A 19,750-nucleotide genomic window follows, 5' to 3' on the forward strand; every position below is an offset into this window, starting at 1 on the left:
TTCTGTGTTCCCCTGTTTTCAGGAAGAGATGCAGTCTGAAGCACATGGCATTCTCATATTTTCCACAACTCAAGAAGACAAATACAAGATTGTATTGTAGTACATATTTTTTTGTAGATTTGAAAAATAAACCCAACAGTTGTTGCAAATATACAGCACTTGTTCTGTTAAACAAAACCAAGTAAAACACCAAATAAATTACACAAATAGCCAAAATAGGAGTCTTTTGAAAAAACCTTAATCGAGTCGCATCTCCGGCAGTCATTTGGAGTGACGTATCATCCCATATTACTTGGTGAATAGGAGAGCTGTCTGTGTATGTGCGTGTGCATGCATGCATACGTGAGTGTGTGTGTATGTCTGTAACCCTAATTTAAAGCTCATCCCTCTCCTCTCCTTCACAGAGGCAGGCTTCCCTCTGGCTGTTCATGTAGGGCCTGCAGCCCAGAGTCCAGACTGTGTTGAACAGGGTGTCTGCTACCGTCTCACAGGCTAGAAGGTAAAGAGGGACATGGGGATGAGAGTTAATTACTGGCCTATTGAAACATCTTGGAACAAAATATCAATAGGCCTGATGAAAGTGCAATGAAGTTCAGGTATAGGGCTGTAGGTGAAATCTGTGGCTCTATGAAAAGTGTACAAGCTGTCAAATCTTAGAATTTTACTTAATTCCTTGCGTCCCCTCAAAGTTCATTGGGGAAAGTTTGAGGGGAGGGACGTTGGAGCCTCCTGCAATGGACTTTGAGAGGGAGTTGAGGAACAGAGGAATCAAGGGCCTGATGGCTTATACACTTTTCAGACTGTGGAACTTTCCATGTACACTGCATCAGGTTGACTGACCTTCGACCTTTGACATGAAGCCCAGGCTCTTCTTGAGGTCAGAGCAGATGCTGTGGAGACACCAGCGGAACTTGGAGTCGCAGCGGTACTTGTTGGAGCCGCAGGTGTCGTAACACATGTCCAGCTGATTGCAGCACTTAGTCATGGCAGGGATACCCAGATCAACCTTGATAGAACAGGACACTGGTGTTATACACTGAGTGTACAAAACATTAGGAACACCTTCCTAATATTGAGTTGCACCAACTTTTGCCCTCAGAACAGCCTCCATTTGTCGGGCATGGACTCAACAAGGTGTCAAAAGCGTTCCACAGGGATGCTGGCCCATGATGACTCCAATGCTCAAGTTGGCTGGATGTCCTTTGGGTGGTGGACTATTCTTGATACACACAGGAAACGGTTGACCGTTTACAAACCCAGCAGCATTGCAGTTCTTGACACACTCAAAACGGTGCGCCAGGCACCTACTACCATACCCTGTTCAAAGGCACTTAAATATTTTCTTGCCCATTCATCCTCTGAATGGCACACATACACAATCCATATCTCACTTGTCTCAAGGCTTAAAAATCCTACTTTAACCTGTCTCCTACACTGATTGAAGTGGATTTAACAAGTGACATCAATAAGGGATCATAGCTTTCACCTGGTCAGTCTGTCGTTGAAGGAGCATGTGTTCCTAATGTTTTGTACACTCAGTGTATGCATACTCTTCAATCTGTATATTATTGGAGTTGTATGACCAATGTACAAGTCGAAAAATACTTGATTGTGGAAATGTTTCACCAAGCATTAATGTGTGGGTGTGCGTGTGTATCCAATCATCTACATATGCATACACTATTGGGTACCGGAAGGCCTAGGAAGTAGGCGCTGCATCCGTTAGGCTCTGGCATCTGGTAGTCAGGGCGAGGAAGAGCAGCTTTACCTGAGGTAGAAAGAATGTTAGAGACATCAGTTCCCTTCAATTCAAGAAGTGCCACAAGGAAATTTTAAATTCTTTTAAAATCCAATGAGGAAAGTAGGAACTGGAATTTCAGTTTACTTGATAAATTGACTGAATTGACTTGAAATGGAACTGAACCCAACCTTGTTTGCCATCCACACTTGATTGATCAACCCAGAAAAGGGAGCCCACTGGGCACAGACATCAATTCAAAGTCTAATCCACATTGGTTCAACGTAATTTCATTGAAATGATGTGGAAACAATGTTGATTCAACCAGTGTGTGCCCAGTGGGAGGTTGGATGTCCATAAGTTGTATGTCAGACAACAGACGTTGTTGGAGAAGATTTTCAGTTCATCAATGGTGGTAACCAAAACAGAGTCCGTGGTCAATACAGGTAAAGTCCATGGACATGTGATATCAAAAGTGAAGACTATAGCCTAGCTGTGAATCGCTGAGTATTTCACACTTTACCTCATGACACCTCTGCCAGCTATCTCTCCTTGCTCATAGTCCACTGACTAATGTGCATTATCAGATGTGAGGTGATAAAGGTTATTAGTAATGTCAAAGGAATTCCTAGTATAAGCTCTCCCTAATCAGTTATATGGTGTTCTTGCATTTAAGAGTTTAAATGGCTTTAACATGAGGATGTGTTAAGACTTCAGAAAATCTTAATGTCCATGTTTATCTCCATTGGGTACCATCTCGCTAATCTGTAATGGATCTCTACCTGCCCGGATAATCGATACACAATTTGAATTTAGGATCACATGGAAGCGGTCTGTACAAAACAGAATATCTCGGCTAACTAATCACTAGCCTGGTCTAGATCTAGGTGGGCTTGTTTAGCTAACTCCTCTTACTATCGTTGGCATGCCACGCATATGATACATGTATGATAGGCTAGCCAGAGGAGTTGGTCATGTTCTTACCATATCGACAGCGGTACTGGCACACTCCATCGCGTCCGCCCATAAGCTCCAGCACGGAGTCAAAGTATCCATTGACGGCTTCAAAGCTTCCCCTCACGGAGTTCAGTCCCCACTCGTCCTCATCCTCTGCCTGGGAGGGGTCGACAGGGGCCGCCGGGCTTGGGTCCACTGGTGCAGGTTCCTCAGCGTCCTGGGAGAGGGTCCCCTGGATGGAGAGGCTCAAAACCAGAAGGAGAGCAAGGGAGGCCCAGTGTGTCATATTGTGGTTCAGAGAAGCGGAGGGGCAGCTAGGGACACAGCGTTGACGATCCACAGAGTTCAGCTGGAGGAATGAGAGAAGCACAAACACGGAGAGACAGGGAACGAGACAACTCACTCTGTCACGTCAACCGGCCCCCAGACCTGGACTTTGAGCTAGACACCGGGACAGCCTCCACTGTGGAGGAACGAAGGTCAGCTCCTATCTAGATTGTATTTATGTTTTAAAGGTGCCCAAGGTGTGCTATATTTATCCGTTTGTAATGTTAATGTGTTTCGTTGTAATCATATTGGTCTCAGTGTTTTGAGTATGATCCTATAAAGGCTGATGTTCTGTCACCAAATTTGACTATATCAATAGACTGGTGATTATGGCATGAAACAGTCAACTAATTGTACTTCACACTTGTCGACTATTCCGTTTTCTTACAAATTATGGTAGAAAAATAATCAATGCACTGCATTACTACACATGACTTATTAAACAAATTCAAAGATAACATTGGCAAAGCTTGGCCCAGAGACCTAATTGTGTCATGAATACTACTGATAATTTATCTCTCAACATGTTCTAGTGTGCTGTAGAACGTGCCCTTCGATCACTACTACTTCTGAAGGAACGCAGTGGACAAGTAGGCGGCGACGTAGTGCACACGTGCTCGGAAGTAAGCAGGGAAAACGTCATGTCTTTCTCTGGTGAGCTGTTTGTCTGGTGATAGCACTGGCTTTCGTGCTGGAAATTATATTTTGGGAATACTTATCATGGAAACATCCAAAACGTGTTTGTGCTGCTCGCTCACCTAAGACAAACCGTTTACAAGTGAAGTGCGCGAGCGTCAAGATTGAGTGGTGCAGGTGCACGAGCCAACACGCACGTGCAACGTTGTCTGCAGTGAGCATTTAGCACTACATTATTTAGCTATAACCTCGACAGTTTGCCAGCTACTTCTTTTTTTAAAGCCGTTAGCAAGTTACCTGGCTTAGCTACTGCGGTATGTAACTATTTTGTAGTGGTCATGACACATTTTGTAGTGGTCATGAATGAAAACCACTCATTTCTATTTTGAGGAGACGAGTAGGCCTACCCAACACAACATTTCATGTCAGCAACATGGCATTCACCAGCCTTTTTTCTAGTCTTCCAAACAAAGAATTTGACACGGCGCCTTGTGAGCCGATGAAGAGGTAAGCTACTATAACACAAATAGTAATTACTTCTGTCTCTCTTCTACTATGCTGAATTAATGTAACAAGCTAACTAACTTAGTCAAATATTTCAGCTTTGAATTGGAGTACATAGCCAACTTAGAATTGATTGTTTCTTCCATTTTTCGCAGATTTCAAAGGGATGAAAGGCAACTGGAACCAGTTAAACTGGAGAAGGAGAACGAAAGGGATGCCCAGTCCAGAAAGTGGCCATTGCTAAGGGGTCAGCAGAGTGGCCCCAGGAAGAGGAAAAAGGGGGACCAACAGGTGAACTTGACATGTACTTAACAGATGCTGAATAGGCCAATTCACAATGGAGAAGTTTTTTTTTTGCTAAACATTGACATAAGCCTAACTAACATAGGCCTATCTTGCGTTTGTGCCGTGCTTTATACCACTAAGCGAATTGCACACCACATACCTGTAGATCAGGCCTCTCCAACCCTGTTCCTGGAGAGCTACTCTCCTGTAGGTTTTTGCTCCAATCCCAGTTGTAACTGATCTGGTTCAGTTCATCAACCAGCTAATTATTAGATTGAGGTGTGCCATATTAGGGTTGGGGTGACAACCTACAGGACGGAAGTTCTCCAGGAACGGTGTCGGCAAGCCCTACTGTAGATTATAAAGTTAGTATAGAAATAGGCCGCAAAACGTTACCATTTGGTATTGCCCCTTTTGATTTTGTTGTAACGTTACCCTTTTTGTGTTTTTCTGCAGGAGCAGTGTGGCCAGGCCAAGAAAAGTAAGCTTCATAAATGCCCGCCACAATCTTATAAAGACTTTGACTCTGTGGCCCGAGACTACAACATGGTGAAGTGTGATTTCGAGCAACCAAGCTTTGACTTCAGTAGAGAACTGGACTTCTACAGTGACAGCAAGGAGGGTGCATACCCAGATCATGCTACAGAGAAGTCGGGTTGGAAGAACAGGAGGTCCGGAGAAGCCAAGGGTGTGTTTTTATGGATTAACCCTTTACTATTAGCAATGTATTGACTTTAAAAGGTGTGTAGGATTTTTATTTCATTTAACTGTTTCCACAGATCCTGATCAGAACAAGGATGTTCAAGGTGTAAACAAGAAGAAAGGACAGGAGCAGAAGAAGCTGCGATGGGAGCCTCAGCAGCAGAGACTTGACAACCAGGCCAGAGGCAGAGGGGGAAACTCTGCCAGGAGGGGTGGGGATTTTACCGGAATGGGTGGACACGGAACTAACCAGCCCAGAGTCATCTCCAACAGGGGTGGTGGTGGTTCCAACAGGGGTGGTGGTGGTTCCAACAGGGGTGGTGGTGGTTCCAACAGGGGTGGTGGTGGTTCCAACAGGGGTGGTGGTGGTTCCAACAGGGGTGGTGGTGGTTCCAACAGGGGTGGTGGTGGTTCCAACAGGGGTGGTGGTGGTTCCAACAGGGGTGGTGGTGGTTCCAACAGGGGTGGAGGTGGTTCCAACAGGGATGGAGAGTGGAGCAATAGAGGCCGGGGCTGTGACAAGAGAGGCACTGACCGGTCACGTAGTGGTGGACGACAGTTCCCAGATGATGGACGTTTAACACTGGTAATTCAAAATGAAATCATGCAAACTTCCTTGTCAATATCCATAGAAATGTCATTTGTAGCTTTATGGCATGCTCAGTTACAGCTAAGTAACCCAAGTCAGTGATTTCAGTCTTATGTACATTTTCACAGCTGATTCCAACCTCTTCCAGGAAACTTTGACAGGAAAGGGGAAGAAGAACATGACAAAGGAATTCAAAGACCAGAATGCTTTGGAGATTGACGGAAGGTTAATCTGTCGACATTTCCTCAGGGGAAAGTGCATCAAGGCAGGTTTCTATATTTTATGATTAGAAATTGTAACAATATTAATGGGCACTTGACAAATTGAACCTAAACCCAATATATTCAAATGAGTCAGGTATGTTAATGTTATCTTTTACAGTATATACTGTCAGTGGCCTGACCCATTTGTATAGAGACCCCGACAACTTATTTTGTTTTGCAGGGTGATGACTGCCAGCTAGAACATGCTCTGGACGTCAACTACTCGATCAACGAAGTGTGTAAATTCTACGTCCAGGGATCCTGTTCGAAAGGAGAGAGCTGCATATACATGCACAATATCCTTTTGACTGTACTCTGTTTTTATACTGTTTCCTTGTGTATCTGTCCTTCTACCCCTTGTTATATTTTGTGAAAAACGTCTAAAAATAACTTAACGACCCATAGCGGATAGTGCCTTAACAACAAAATGGCTGCCGTAGGGGTAGATGCCGATGTTTTTGCTTTCTTTCCTTGACCAAGTACCCACAGAGTTTCCCCTGCAAGTTCTTCCATACTTACGAAAAGTGCTACCAAGGAGACCAGTGCAGGTTTTCCCATGAACCCCTGACTGAGCTCACCAAACAGCTACTGGAGGCAGTCAGTAACTGTCTTACCCTGAGATGACACTCCTGCCCTTACACACTGACATATTGTTGCTCCCTGTTACCATTATCTACTAACTAGGGCTTATTTCTCCTATGCAGGCATTGAAGAGGGACAAGGACATTGAGGAACTGGCTAAAAAGGACAAGCCAATCCGCACGGAGGAGCCAGTGGCCACAACGGAGTCGGCGACCGCTGAGGGGACAAAGCCTGTCATTGATATATTCCTGAATCCCCTAAGGTTAAGAACGCGAGTGCGCGCACGTTTCTTTTACTGTCCTTGTGGGGACCTAAAATGTATTTCCATTCATTTCCCCTAACCCTTGATCCTAATTTTAAACCTAAACCCTAAGCTTATAGCCTTAGTCCTGAGAAATGTACCCACAAAGGAGAATGTCTTGTTTTACTGTCCTTACTAGCCCACACTCCACAGTAGTGTATTAGAATAGTAAGCCCCCCCCCACACCACAGTAGTGTATTAGAATAGTAAGCCCCCACACCACAGTAGTGTGTTAGAATAGTAAGGCCCCCCACACCACAGTAGTGTGTTAGAATAGTAAGCCCCCCACACCACTAGTGTGTTAGAATAGTAAGCCCCCCACACCACAGTAGTGTGTTAGAATAGTAAGCCCCCCCCCACACCACTAGTGTGTTAGAATAGTAAGCCCCCCACACCACAGTAGTGTGTTAGAATAGTAAGACCCCCACACCACTAGTGTGTTAGAATAGTAAGCCCCCCACACCAGTAGTGTGTTAGAATAGTAAGACCCCACACCACTAGTGTGTTAGAATAGTAAGACCCCCACACCACTAGTGTGTTAGAATAGTAAGACCCCCACACCGCAGTAGTGTTAGAATAGTAAGACCCCCACACCGCAGTAGTGTTAGAATAGTAAGACCCCCACACCGCAGTAGTGTTAGAATAGTAAGACCCCCACACCGCAGTAGTGTTAGAATAGTAAGACCCCCACACCGCAGTAGTGTTAGAATAGTAAGACCCCCACACCGCAGTAGTGTTAGAATAGTAAGACCCCCACACCGCAGTAGTGTTAGAATAGTAAGGCCCCCACACCGCAGTAGTGTTAGAATAGTAAGGCCCCCCACACCACAGTAGTGTTAGAATAGTAAGGCCCCCCACACCGCAGTAGTGTGTTAGAATAGTAAGGCCCCCCACACCGCAGTAGTGTGTTAGAATAGTAAGGCCCCCCACACCAGTAGTGTGTTAGAATAGTAAGACCCCCACACCAGTAGTGTGTTAGAATAGTAAGACCCCCACACCAGTAGTGTGTTAGAATAGTAAGACCCCACACCAGTAGTGTGTTAGAATAGTAAGACCCCCACACCAGTAGTGTGTTAGAATAGTAAGACCCCCACACCAGTAGTGTGTTAGAATAGTAAGACCCCCACACCAGTAGTGTGTTAGAATAGTAAGACCCCCACACCAGTAGTGTGTTAGAATAGTAAGACCCCCACACCGCAGTAGTGTTAGAATAGTAAGACCCCCACACCGCAGTAGTGTTAGAATAGTAAGACCCCCACACCGCAGTAGTGTTAGAATAGTAAGACCCCCACACCGCAGTAGTGTTAGAATAGTAAGACCCCCACACCGCAGTAGTGTTAGAATAGTATGTGGTTGAGCTTTAATTTTTACACTGTTGATAGTAAATTAAAGTTATTCACTAGTGTTTTATTGATTGGCTGCATTTGTCTGGATTTCAGGCCAAACTTTTACAACAGCTCATGCCCCTCTGAGCCACATGCTGAGGAAAGTACCCCCGTATGTCAGAATGAAGTGTCAGCTGAGGTCGTGGAGAAGGAAATTGCCCCTCCTACAGAGTCCATTCGGTCTCCTGATCCTCCCCAAAGCGCTCCTGGCTTTAAGGAACCGGTTTCTTATTCAGTTGAGGCTGTGCTTGGGTCCCATAGGCCCCTGGAAAAACCCTTCCACAGCTTCTTTGCAGCCTCTATCAGCCAGACCTCACAGACCCAACCTGATCCCCTCACAACTACATTAGTTCCTCCAGACTCTATCCACCCTCCTGATCCACCCCTAAACTCTACATGCGGCAAGAGAAATGTTCCTTATTCAGTCGAAGCTGTGCTTGGATTCCAGAAGCCTGTAGAAAAACCCTCCTGCAGCCAATTTTCAGGATCCATCACCCAGACCTTCACACTCCCAACAGAGATCCAATCAGATTCCCCCAGCACTACATTCATTTCTCCAGACCTCATTAGTTTGTCTGGTCCTCGTCTGAATAAGAGGCAGGCTTCTTATTCAGTTGAGGCTTTCTCTACGGCCCAGAAGCCGGTGAAAAAAACCTTTTGCAGTCTCTTTGCAGGACCGATCAGCCAGACCTCCACTACACCTCTCATACAGAATTCTACTAATTCTCCCATCAACACCCTAGGCTGTAAGAGACCAGCTTCTTATTCAGTTAAGCCTGTTCTAAAGTCCCACAAGCCTGTGGAAAACCCCTTCCGTAGCCTCGTTGCAGGCCCCATCACCCAGTCCTCTCGCCACCCTGATATACAGACCCAACTAGATCGTCCTAGCACTACATTAAGTCCTCCAGACTCCATTAGGCCCCCTGATCCTCCTTCAGTCTATAAGAGGCCGGCTTATTATTCAGCTAAAGTTGTGCTTGGATCTCCTAAACCTTTGAAACCATCCTTCAGCAGCCTCTTTGCAGGCCCCATCAGCCAGACCTCTCCCCAACCTCCCACACAGGATCAAGCAGATTCCTTTAGCGCTACATTTGGTCCTTCAGACTCTGCTCCTCCTGCAGGCTGTAAAAGGCCGGCTTCGTATTCTGTTACGGCTGTGCTTGAGACCTATAAGCCTGTGGAAAACCCCTTCTGCAGCCTTTTTGCAGGAACCATCAGCCAGACCACTCCCGACCCTCCCTCACAGTCCCTAAACTCCCCAGGTTGTAAGGCACCAGCTTCTAAAAAGCCTATGGAAAAACCCTTCAGTAGCTTCTTTGCAGGCCCCATCAGCCAGACATCCACTAACCACCCTCCCAGACAGACCCGACCAAATCCCCCCAGCAATGCATTTGGTCCTCCAGACCCCATTTGGTTTTCTGAGCCTCTTCCAGTCTGCAAGAGACGGACATCCTCAGTTGAGGCTATCAGTGAGTCCCAGAAGTCCATGGAAAATCCATTCCGTAGCCTCTTTTCCGGCCCCCTCACACAGACCTTTACTTCAGGCCATCTAACACAGACCCAACCAGATCCCCCTAGAAATGTCACTTCTCATTCACTTGAGGCTATGCTTGAGACTCAGAAGCCAGTGGGAAAACCCTTTCGAAGCCTCTTTGCAGGCCCCATCAGCCAGACAACCCTCCCTGACCCTCCAACACAGACCCGGCTGTATCCCCCCATAGTCAAGCCTAAACAGGAGGAGCCAGACCCAGCACCACTCACCGGTAAGGCCCTGCTTTACTCAATACAATACTTTAAATGTCCCTTTGCGGGAAATGCAACTATATTATTGACATTTCATCACCACTTCATGGCCTCCAGAGCCATCCACAACCCATTCTGTTCTGAGGACCCTCTTCCTACGCCTGAGCCCATGTCGCCAGGAAGGGGAGCAGGAAATCAGTAACAGCTGCAGAGATCCAGGTACAGTCAGACACATCATGCTAGAAGTAGTGCATTTGTCCTTAATTTTTTTATTCTTATTTTCTCACCTACTTCTGGCTAAACTATTAGAATGTTTTGGGTCTTAGTGTGTATCAAAATATATTAAGGATTGTCTCCATTACCGTTGGATGTGTGTCAGACCTGTTGTGACCCCTTTCAGGAGGAGATGGCCTGTGTTCCAGTGAAGACGAAATCACCAGAGGATCTACTTCCACAGGACAGCAGAGGCAGAGCCAGGAGGTGGAGGTTGATGAGCTGGAGAGGGAGCGAGAGGAGCCGGAGGAGTGCGTTCTGAGAGATGAGCTGTTGGTGATTCCATTAGAACCGTTAATGCCGTACGTGCCACTCGGTGACCCTCGCCACCATCGCCAGGCTGATATCACCCTGCCACGGTCCACCTTTGCCCAAGACGTGGTGTGGTCCTTTGAAGACCTTGCCCCTCTTCCTCCCCTCTCACTCCATCACCAGCCGTCTGTCCCTCTGGCTTCCCGCTCTGCTGAGAGAACATCAGGTCCTGCTGTTGGACTGTCCAGCCCTGCAAGACTTAGGCCACACACTTCCCCACAGGAGTCCAACTCTCAGGAGGCTGCAGGAGAGCATCTCATTCCCTCCAGGAATTCAGGTAGGAGACAGGTCCAGGTGGATACCCCCGGTGTTCACAACCTACCAATCCAAGCGATGGTACGGATCACTCAACGTAACACTGATATACAACCAAAGAGACTGTCTGGCCAAATGAGGTGCAAAAGTGGCAACGTGGGTGACAATAAAACACTGAAAGACCTTTTTAAGACTTTTGACCCCACATCATCTCCCTTCGGACAGTAACTGCATTTGGACTATGGCTCATATTGTATGCACTGTCGGTCAATGGACTACGCACCTAAAGACTTACACAAACACTTGTCCTTCATATGACCACTTTTGCTCTAGTGTATTTTCCCGCTAACAGATCAGAACAGCAATTCATTGCAAAAATGATTGTGTAAAATGCAGGACACCAGTTATGCGCACGCACTCAAAACCCTCAACTCCATTTGATAAAAAGTGTTACTCCCATTGATATCTTTACTTAGCAACAGCTAATGTTACTGATGAATTGTCAGCCTAGTCTGTCTCGGTGAGAATTGTTTTGGGATTTTCTTAGATGAAGCATGTTGATGTTTTTTACAGACTAAATCATCAATCATGTACATTTTTAAGGTTAAAAAACAAATGACATTTTATTTAATTTTTATTAAAGCAGAAAGTAACCTATTGGAACAATTAGCCAGTAAACTAGTGACTACTTACCCTTTCTCTCGTCCTCCACTCCTGCCGACTACATTTCCTGTTATTCGATGAGTGAACAATGGAGTGTTATTACTCAACTGATTCTTATTCCCGTGTGGTAAATGTCATTATTTCAACTAATGCCGCACCAGTTCTGCTCTGCATGTAGTGCTTCTCTTTTCTTATAGTAAGGTACAGTGCTGTGAAAAAGTATTTGTCAACCCTTTCTAATTTCCTCTACTTTTGCATATTTTTTTTATACTGAATGTTTTCAGATCTTCAACCAAAACCTAATATTAGGTAAAGGGAACCTGAGTTAATAAAAAGCAATTGCTACTTATTTCATAAACAAAGTTATGCAACACCCAATGCCCCAGTGTGAGAAATTAATTACCCACTTTTTTGAAAAAGCCTTTCAGACGTAATCACATTGAGTGATTTTCCTGGTTCTGTGGTCAGGTCGGACAAAATTTATTTAGCAGTTATTCTCTATGGGGACGATTCCGACCCAAGTTAAGCGCACGTAACTCAAACTTAATTCCCTTTAATGCACTCTCTCTATGCATATTCTGACCTATAACTTAAGCATGAGAACAGTAGGTTACTCACCTGCTATTTGTTCGGAGTGGAGATCTAAGACATTAAGGTGTGGAGGTGTGTCTAAAGATATACTGTATTTTGACCTTGACTTAATTCCACCATCTTTACGTGTGAGGAAACGTGTATAAGGTCGAGCGAACCTGCCGGTTTTTAGTGGGAAAGCATATAATAGATTTTTTTGTTGTTAATGGAAATAACAGCGTTCTCCATCCACTGTAATGTATAAATTGATAAGAGCTAGGTAAATGAGTAATCCACTTGAAGACATGGCAATTCTTTGAGCTGATTTTTTTCCCCCCCTTATGATCACTGGGAGACTAATGTGAAATCAGTCATATGGAAGCACACTGAAAATCATGTCAACTTGATTGTATTGCGGCTCCTTCTCCAGAAAATGCTCTGCTGTTATTCACAATTGTAATTGGAGACCCAAACTTTATGCCTTAAGTCCACCAGATGCATCAAACTCTTTGCATTCCGGCAGAAGTCATTAATTGTCAAAGGAGCAGTCCGCAACGCTATTTTGGGGTGAGCCGCACTAGGCTGCGGTGTGTTCTGTGTACTTCATGCGTTAAACATTTAACACACACTCCAAGTAGCTAGCTTTTAGCTAGTTGAAAAGCAAAGCACGTGTCAGGAACGGAAAATGCGGCATAGACATCTGTTATAACAAAACTCATATGCATCGGGCATTAGGCTTCTAAGGCTGAACCAGCAGAGTTTCTGTACTGTATGCACTTCAGAATGTTTTAATTACAGTGCTTTGAAAAAGTATTTGGCTTCCATCACTTTTTCACATTTGAAGTCTCACAGCCTTGGATTTTGATGCATTAGATTGGGAAATTTTATTTGAGTCACATTCTTCTTCAGATCCCCCCCAACACACACACAAGAAAATGGTAAACAATAAAGTAATGACAGTTCATTTTTATGTATTCATCCCCCTAGGTTAATACTTGGTTGGACCACCTCTGGCAGCTATTACAGCCAGTAGTCTTTTCAACTAACTTTGCACACTGTAATAAAGCAATATTTTCCCATTCCTCCTTGCAAAATTCCTCAAGTTGTGGAACTGTAGACTGCGTTTTTGAGGTCTTTCCACAGATGTTTGATGAGATTAAGGTTAGGAGTCTGACTGGGCCACTCAAGGACATCTATTTTCTTTAAGCTACTCCAGTGTTGCTCTGGGAGTGTGCTTTGGGTCATTGTCCTGTTGAAAAACTTCCACAGTACATTTCTTGGCAGAGGGGAGCAAGTTTTTATCCAGCATTTCTATGTATTTTGCACCTTTCATCTTCCCATCAATCCTGACAATATTGCCAGTCCCTGTTGCTGAAAATCCACACATCCTGCTTAGCGTTCACCAGACATTTTGCCACAACGGCAGCATCTTCTACGGGATGTTTTTCAAACTCTTTGCAGACAAGGCTTTTCTTCAGCCAGGGCTTCATCCTTGCCACTCTCCCCATAAAGACCCTTTTTGTGGAATGCCTTGGAGATTGTTGATACATCGTCAATTGCAGCCACTGACTAATGTAACTCATTCAGTCACAGTTGTCCTCACAGTAGCTTCCCTAAGAAGTGCCTTTCTTGTCCGACAACTAAGTTTAGAGTGGGTGCCTGATGTAGGGAGTGTCGTGGTGGTTTTAATTTTTCCACTCGGACTGCTCAGAGGGACGTTCAATGACGTTAAAATGGTCGTGCACCCTTCCCCAGATTTGTGCTTCTCTATAATCACATCTGACTTGCTCTTTCTTTAGAATGCCACTATCATACTGTGGGACCATACAGAGAGAGCGGTATTTATCCTTACAGATTATTTGAAGGCAGGTGATCTATTAATTTCGTACAGCTTGGAAGAGGATCAGGAGTCCAACAAATTGACTTGTTTAGGAAATATATTGCACCTGAACAAATTTAGGCTTGCCGTTACAAAGGGTATAAATACCTTTTTAATCTGATTTCCATTTCTCCATTTTCAATTCACCATTTCATACATTGCACCTGGGCTGCCACCATGTCATATGAATTATTCTATCCCAATGATAATAATTAACAATCAATAAGCCTTGACTAATTCCCAAGGTTTGTAAGACAATAAGTTAATAATTAGGCAAGGACTCAGCTTTCTGCAAAAGGTCTGTACAGTTTATTCAGAGAACGTTCTGCCCAACATTAACAAAGAAGTTCATTTTACCCTCTATCCGCTTACGCACACACCTCCACACCAACAGTAGATAACCTACACACACACACAAACAGTAGGTGAACAGTATCCCTCCCCGGACTTCTCACAACTGTTAAATCACTATCCAGCGCTGTCTGTGCTTTCCCCCCGAGATTACTGAGACCTTGAGAGTTACTCCCATATTTCCTCCAAAGCCTCTCAAAGTTGCTAGGTCAGGTAGAACAAATGTCTACAGTTCTCTTAGGTCCTCTAATATGCACACACATTTCTTTCCCTCTCCAGCCTCTACTAGACCTTTATGGGACTTACGTTCAGTACTTTAATTATTCATTACACATTCTACATCAATTACTAATTAGATAAGTTTCAGAGTGGATTCTTTACTCATTTACCTATAATCATTTATTTCACTTATCACACCATAATGACATTACAAAAGGCACATAACTACAAATTATTGATCATTTTGATCATCTCAAAGCACAAGTAATAACATCTAGCACAATACATTTTTTATTTAACTAGGCAAGTCAGTTAAGAACATATTATTATTTGCGTTGACGGAAAAGAAAAAGTGGGCCTCCACCCCCACCAAGCCAACATGTTGCGCAATAATTTGCGAGCATGGCGCATGGCGGCTGGACTGTTGTCATACAGCTCCATGATTAGGGTAGGACTGTTGTTCAAAACTTATTGTACACTTTTTATACACCTTCCCAAATTTCATGGATTGAATTTGACAACTTTCAGCATGAATCAAACCACTGTTTTTCATTCATCAATATATATATTGTGCCTAAAGGCTCGCTAAAGCAGTTATTTTTTTTTAATGATTCATACTTTTCTAACCCAAAAATGTCCCTAAATATACCAGTTGGTGCTGAAACAGCCATCTAATTATATGCATATTCATCTTTATCTTTCATTGATCCATATATTCTGAACACGTTCTCTGTAGTCTAGTCTGTCGACAAATTCGAGTTAAAGCAACACTATATTTAAAGGGATGGCTTAAGATCACTGTATTGAACCCTATTGAATGACAACTCCACAAGGAAATCTGTTGGCCAGCAAGTGGGAAGGTTTTCAGCTGTTTAATTAAATGTAGTCGGTGTGCCCAAGAAAACCATGCCTGCAAAGCCCATTGCACAGCTGCATAAGTTAAGTCTGAATACCAACTACTGAGAAGTGCGTAGGAAAGGTGTGCAAAAGAAAAGGCATATATTTCCTAAATCTGAGTCGGCCCCTTTAGAAAATGTATGCCCTTCTCAGTATAATGGTTTGATTAATCCTGAAAGTTGCCATTCAGTAGTTCAATCCATTAAATATTGGATAATATTTACATTAGATAAATGTACTGAAAACCCTATTGAATGAAAACTCCATGAGAAAATCTGTTGGCCAACAAGTGGGGAGGCTTTTAGGCGGTTGAATTACATGTATTCGGTGTGCATAAGTCTGAATACCAAGTACATTTCCTAAATCTGAATTGGCCTGAGTTAAATTTTTTGTTGTTGCTTAGACTACTACTCCTTTAGCCTGCCTCTGACACATCCTGTTTCTCTTTTGGTCCCTCCCCTACCCCCTCATTGCTAGCGTGGAAGCCATTTTTTACTGTCTGAATGTCAACAAGGAGAGGTTTTGGCTCTGCTCTCAGGTTGTGGCTGCTTCTCCAAAGCGTTAGCATACACATTGTTAGCCTTTGCAGCGTCATGTTGCTCACTCTATTCCCATTCATTCTCTTCATTATCATGGCTTTTTCTCTGGAAGCATCCCATCTGAGTAGAAAGGAAAAAACAATGTTGAACAGTTCAACAAAGTGTTGGTCCTTTACATTGCAAAAGCAAAGGTTCTGTCGCAGCTTTGATACTCACCATATACATGGCCATTGTGATGATGATCAGGAGGAAGAGTCCTACTCCAACTCCTGTCCCTATTATCAGGTCTCTATGGGGAGGAATGATGATCTCAGCCTGAACATCAATCTGGAGGAATACATTTTGAGACAATGAGTGACGATGGAACAAGCAATTTAAAAACCATTCTTATACAGTAAACCAGTTTCATTCCACAAATGGAATTACCTGTGTTTGGTGGAAGCTTGAAGAGTTATCCTAATGAGCAAATAAATACATACAAAATTGATGCTTTTGTGAATCTTTGCTCAAGAAATGTTTATCTTTGTTGAAGAAAGTTTTTTTTTTTTTTTTTTTTTTTTTAACAGGAAACTTACCCTTGGGTCACTCGCTGTCTGGACAAATCGTTTTTTGTCATAGCTGAGTTTGACAAAACTGATGAAATTGACTGTTTCTCTATCCCCAGTGAATTTCTTTGGCAATGACAAGCTCTGTAGAGTTGAGATATTGTTAGTAGAACTCGGTGGTAATTTTACATTAAGTAAAATTGTGTTACTTGCTTCAGTTCTTTAAAAGTATTTTGTGGTAGTAGAGGTGTTCTGAATTCAGATTTAAATAGCAGAGAAGTTAGATGAAGCTCTACGTTTTTGTCTTAACTTGTTGGGAAAGTGGTGAAAATGGCAGATGTTTAAAAAAAAATTCAGACAAAGTAGTTGTGGTTACTAGAACATCTGTCTGATTTCAGATTTGAATAGCGGAGAAGTAGACCCATATGTTATGTCTAAGTTGTGGTATAAAAAGCTCGGAAAGTGGTCAAATTTTCAGTTTGTAAAAGTTCACAGAAAATGTTGTCAATGCAGTAACTGACAAAGCTGCATCATTTGATGGGTGGAAGATATTTCTGTTCTGATTTTAGAATTGAAAAGCAGAGAAGTAGACCAAGATGTCATACCCTCTAAGTTGTTGGGAAAGTAGCTTATTTGTCAGTTAATAAGCCAGGTAAGTGACGAGTTCCTACGTCATACTTCTGTGTTCCTGGTCTTTTGCATGGGCTTCAAGTTTATCAGAAAATCGGATGCCTTTTATGACGTTTTTGCAATAACTGGTGCTACAATTTTTGCCCATTGAAGACCATTCAAAAAGCCTACAAAAGTAAAAAAAAACCACAAGGCTACTTGCCACGTCTCTTGCATTGCGTAATTCAACAGTGGGAAGTCAACTTAATGAATGAAGTTGATGCTGTTAAGACATCTATCTCTTGATTTGTATAATAGAATGTTGGATATCATGGGAGTCTAACAATGGAACTTTTAGAATGTTGAAGAAATCCCATAAGTGGATGGAGGACAAAAATCAATACTTTAAAAAGTGTAACATACGTCAATAGGTTGTATGCAAGCACACTGGTCCTGAACACTCTGCACGATTTAAAGTTTGAATGGCGTTTCTAGCTTAAATGGTGTAGCGTGCTAATGAATAATAAGCATGACAAGGATTTAAAGAGGGATGTTTGCTGTCCCAAAGTCTCGTTAATTATTAGCATGTTGTTACTCGGTACCATAATTTGTTCAAGTTGGCTTAATACAGACCCTTGCATGTTGATCGAGGTCCTTGAAAGCTACATTTCCAGACAGCACAAATGTAACTGTCAAAAACTTATCCAAAAGGAAACTTTCACACTTGATGGACTTGCAGTATTTTTCTGGAGAGCAATACTGTAAACAGTCAGAAAGCAAAATGTGTGTTTCAGTAACATGATTACTATACTGAGTTGTAACCTGATTGGATAGCTTACCAACAATGTCAAGAGTGAGGGGCATATTTGAATACTCGCCTCTGTTGTTGAATTGATCATCTTTCCACATTGAGTATGGTTCTTTATAAAAAAAGGAAACGAAACTTGTATTAGGCTGTTTCCTATTGAAATAAATTGTGGCAGTAAAATGTCAGCGTTTTTGTAAGCAATGTGAACAATTTACCTGTAAGACAGATATTTGGTAGTTCATTTCAAATCTGTGCTCAAGCTTAGTTGGGAAAGTGAAGGTGACTGTGACGGGTACAGACTTAAATCCCAAGTTCTGCACCTGTAAACAGTGGGACATTTAATCACTCAACCATACCAACATTTGTATAGAGATTTCATACAAAGGCATTTGTCACAGAATTTGTAAAAAAACAGACCATAACTGCCAAAAGATCAAGGTTAGAGTGACAGAGATATTAAAAAAATATATTTTTGGAGTATAAAAAGATATAGCACATTACCCCCACATCGTGTGAATCACACTTAATATCAGTCACAGCAATAGCAGTTGATTGTTTACCTCATATACATTCACCAGTCTTTTAGGTGATGTGTCCTCCGGAGTAAAGTTCATGTAAGTGGTGGAGTCTTGGGGAAGGCTTCAACAACAAGATATATAAATCACCTTGATTTTATTCAATTAACTTGGAGTTATTCTCAAACAAAATGTTAAGTACAGGCTTGTAAAGACTTACGCTTTTACTACCAGGTCAACTGCAAATTGAACAGGGATGGTCCTGGTAAGGGAACTATTGGTTGAGTTTCCATTGTCACTGTGAATAAAGGAAAGGCAAATGCATTTTTTGTGTACATACATGGAATGCTATGAAGTCCTTCAGCTAATTGAGTAGAAGGTATTGGGGTTGTATAAAAATAGTTTTAAGCAATGTATGTTCAATACTTTGACTGCATGGGGAAATTGGATTTTCTTGGACTGATTCTCTCACACATTCACATTGTGGAAGCAGATTTTCTACCTCAGGCCGATGACGGTCATTTCCATTGTGTCGTTCCAGTCGTATGTATTCAAAATATGAAATTTACTGGTGAACACTGCCTGAAAAGGAAAATGGCATAGTTCACAAAGTCAGACTTGATTTGAAATTGATCATAACTGTGGAAGTGGAAAAAAAGTGGAAGGCATGCCTTCAGAAAGTATTCATACCTGTATACTTATTCCACATTTTGTTACAGCCTGAATTCAAAATGGATTAAATAAAAAAACATCTCACCCATCTACATACAATACCCCATAATGACAGTAAAAACATGTTTTTATATTATTTTAGAAAATTTATTGAAAATGAAAGAGCTCCTTTACATAAGTATTCACACAATAGTTTGTAAAAGCACCTTTAGCAGACTACTTCTGTGAGTCTTTCTGGGTAAGTCGAAGTGCTTTCCACACCTGCATTGTGCAACATTTGCCCATTTTTTTTTTTTAAGTTCTTCAAGCTCTGTCTAATTGATTGTTGACCACTGTCAGGTCCTGCCATAGTTTTCACGTACATTTTAAGTGAAAACGGTAACTCACTCCGGAACATTCACTGTCTTCTTGGTAAGCAACTCCAGTGTAGATTTGGCCTTGTGTTTTAGGTTTTTGTCCTGCTGACAGGTGAATTCATTGGTGTCTGGTGGAACGCAGACAACCATGGATATAGGATTTTGCCTGTGGTTAGCTCCATTCTGTTTATTTTTTTTATCCTGAAAAACTCCAGTTAACGATTTACAAATATACCCATAACATGATGCAGTGACCACTATGCTTGAAAATATGG

The 19,750-nt window shown here is 42.7% G+C and overlaps 3 protein-coding genes across 4 annotated transcripts in view; 1 reads left to right on the top strand and 2 right to left on the bottom strand.

Moving 5' to 3' along the window:
- Positions 1-89: 89 nt before the first annotated feature.
- On the bottom strand, positions 90-3,134 carry LOC115177963 (group XIIB secretory phospholipase A2-like protein). Of its 2 annotated transcripts, none has more exons than XM_029738966.1 (4): positions 2,723-3,134; positions 1,692-1,768; positions 841-1,006; positions 90-492 (listed from the first exon to the last, which is right to left on the bottom strand). In XM_029738966.1, exons 1-4 carry the CDS (start codon positions 2,979-2,981, stop codon positions 374-376), a joined length of 621 nt encoding a protein of 206 aa, XP_029594826.1. In that variant the 5' UTR covers positions 2,982-3,134; the 3' UTR covers positions 90-373. The 2 variants fall into 2 exon arrangements, with proteins under 2 accessions (XP_029594826.1, XP_029594825.1); XM_029738965.1 differs by having other exon boundaries at positions 1,680-1,768; positions 2,723-3,129.
- A 303-nt stretch (positions 3,135-3,437) lies between these two features.
- LOC115177950 (zinc finger CCCH domain-containing protein 6) lies at positions 3,438-13,166 on the top strand. The gene is made up of 11 exons (XM_029738948.1): positions 3,438-4,165; positions 4,318-4,453; positions 4,904-5,135; positions 5,227-5,735; positions 5,887-6,003; positions 6,183-6,297; positions 6,489-6,598; positions 6,706-6,845; positions 8,324-10,032; positions 10,130-10,231; positions 10,413-13,166. Exons 1-11 carry the CDS (start codon positions 4,092-4,094, stop codon positions 11,078-11,080), a joined length of 3,912 nt encoding a protein of 1,303 aa, XP_029594808.1. The 5' UTR covers positions 3,438-4,091; the 3' UTR covers positions 11,081-13,166.
- A 1,084-nt stretch (positions 13,167-14,250) lies between these two features.
- Positions 14,251-19,750, bottom strand: part of LOC115177966 (integrin alpha-X-like) — a 38,809-nt gene continuing 33,309 nt past the window's right edge. The window contains 10 exon segments of the mRNA XM_029738968.1: positions 14,251-16,090; positions 16,187-16,297; positions 16,397-16,426; positions 16,546-16,659; positions 17,758-17,883; positions 18,003-18,044; positions 18,148-18,252; positions 18,493-18,571; positions 18,668-18,745; positions 18,950-19,029. Coding sequence (XP_029594828.1) covers positions 15,938-16,090; positions 16,187-16,297; positions 16,397-16,426; positions 16,546-16,659; positions 17,758-17,883; positions 18,003-18,044; positions 18,148-18,252; positions 18,493-18,571; positions 18,668-18,745; positions 18,950-19,029 — 918 coding nt within the window. The 3' untranslated portion in view covers positions 14,251-15,937.

This window comes from Salmo trutta, chromosome 38 (genome assembly GCF_901001165.1).
Source record: "Salmo trutta chromosome 38, fSalTru1.1, whole genome shotgun sequence".
Lineage (NCBI taxonomy): Eukaryota > Metazoa > Chordata > Actinopteri > Salmoniformes > Salmonidae > Salmo > Salmo trutta.

What these genes read in the sequence shown, in the direction of transcription:
- LOC115177950 (XM_029738948.1), top strand. Translation starts at nt 4,092, where the DNA reads ATGGCATTCACCAGCCTTTTTTCTAGTCTTCCAAACAAAGAATTTGAC. An exon ending in CCAAACAGCTACTGGAGGCA is followed by an intron (nt 6,599 to 6,705) that starts GTCAGTAACTGT and finishes TCTCCTATGCAG; the next exon opens with GCATTGAAGAGGGACAAGGA. An exon ending in AGACCCAGCACCACTCACCG is followed by an intron (nt 10,033 to 10,129) that starts GTAAGGCCCTGC and finishes CATGGCCTCCAG; the next exon opens with AGCCATCCACAACCCATTCT.
- LOC115177963 (XM_029738965.1), bottom strand. Translation starts at nt 2,981, where the DNA reads ATGACACACTGGGCCTCCCTTGCTCTCCTTCTGGTTTTGAGCCTCTCC. An exon ending in GCCTTCCGGTACCCAATAGT is followed by an intron (nt 1,007 to 1,679) that starts GTATGCATATGT and finishes TGTTCTATCAAG; the next exon opens with GTTGATCTGGGTATCCCTGC. An exon ending in CTTCATGTCAAAGGTCGAAG is followed by an intron (nt 493 to 840) that starts GTCAGTCAACCT and finishes TTTACCTTCTAG; the next exon opens with CCTGTGAGACGGTAGCAGAC.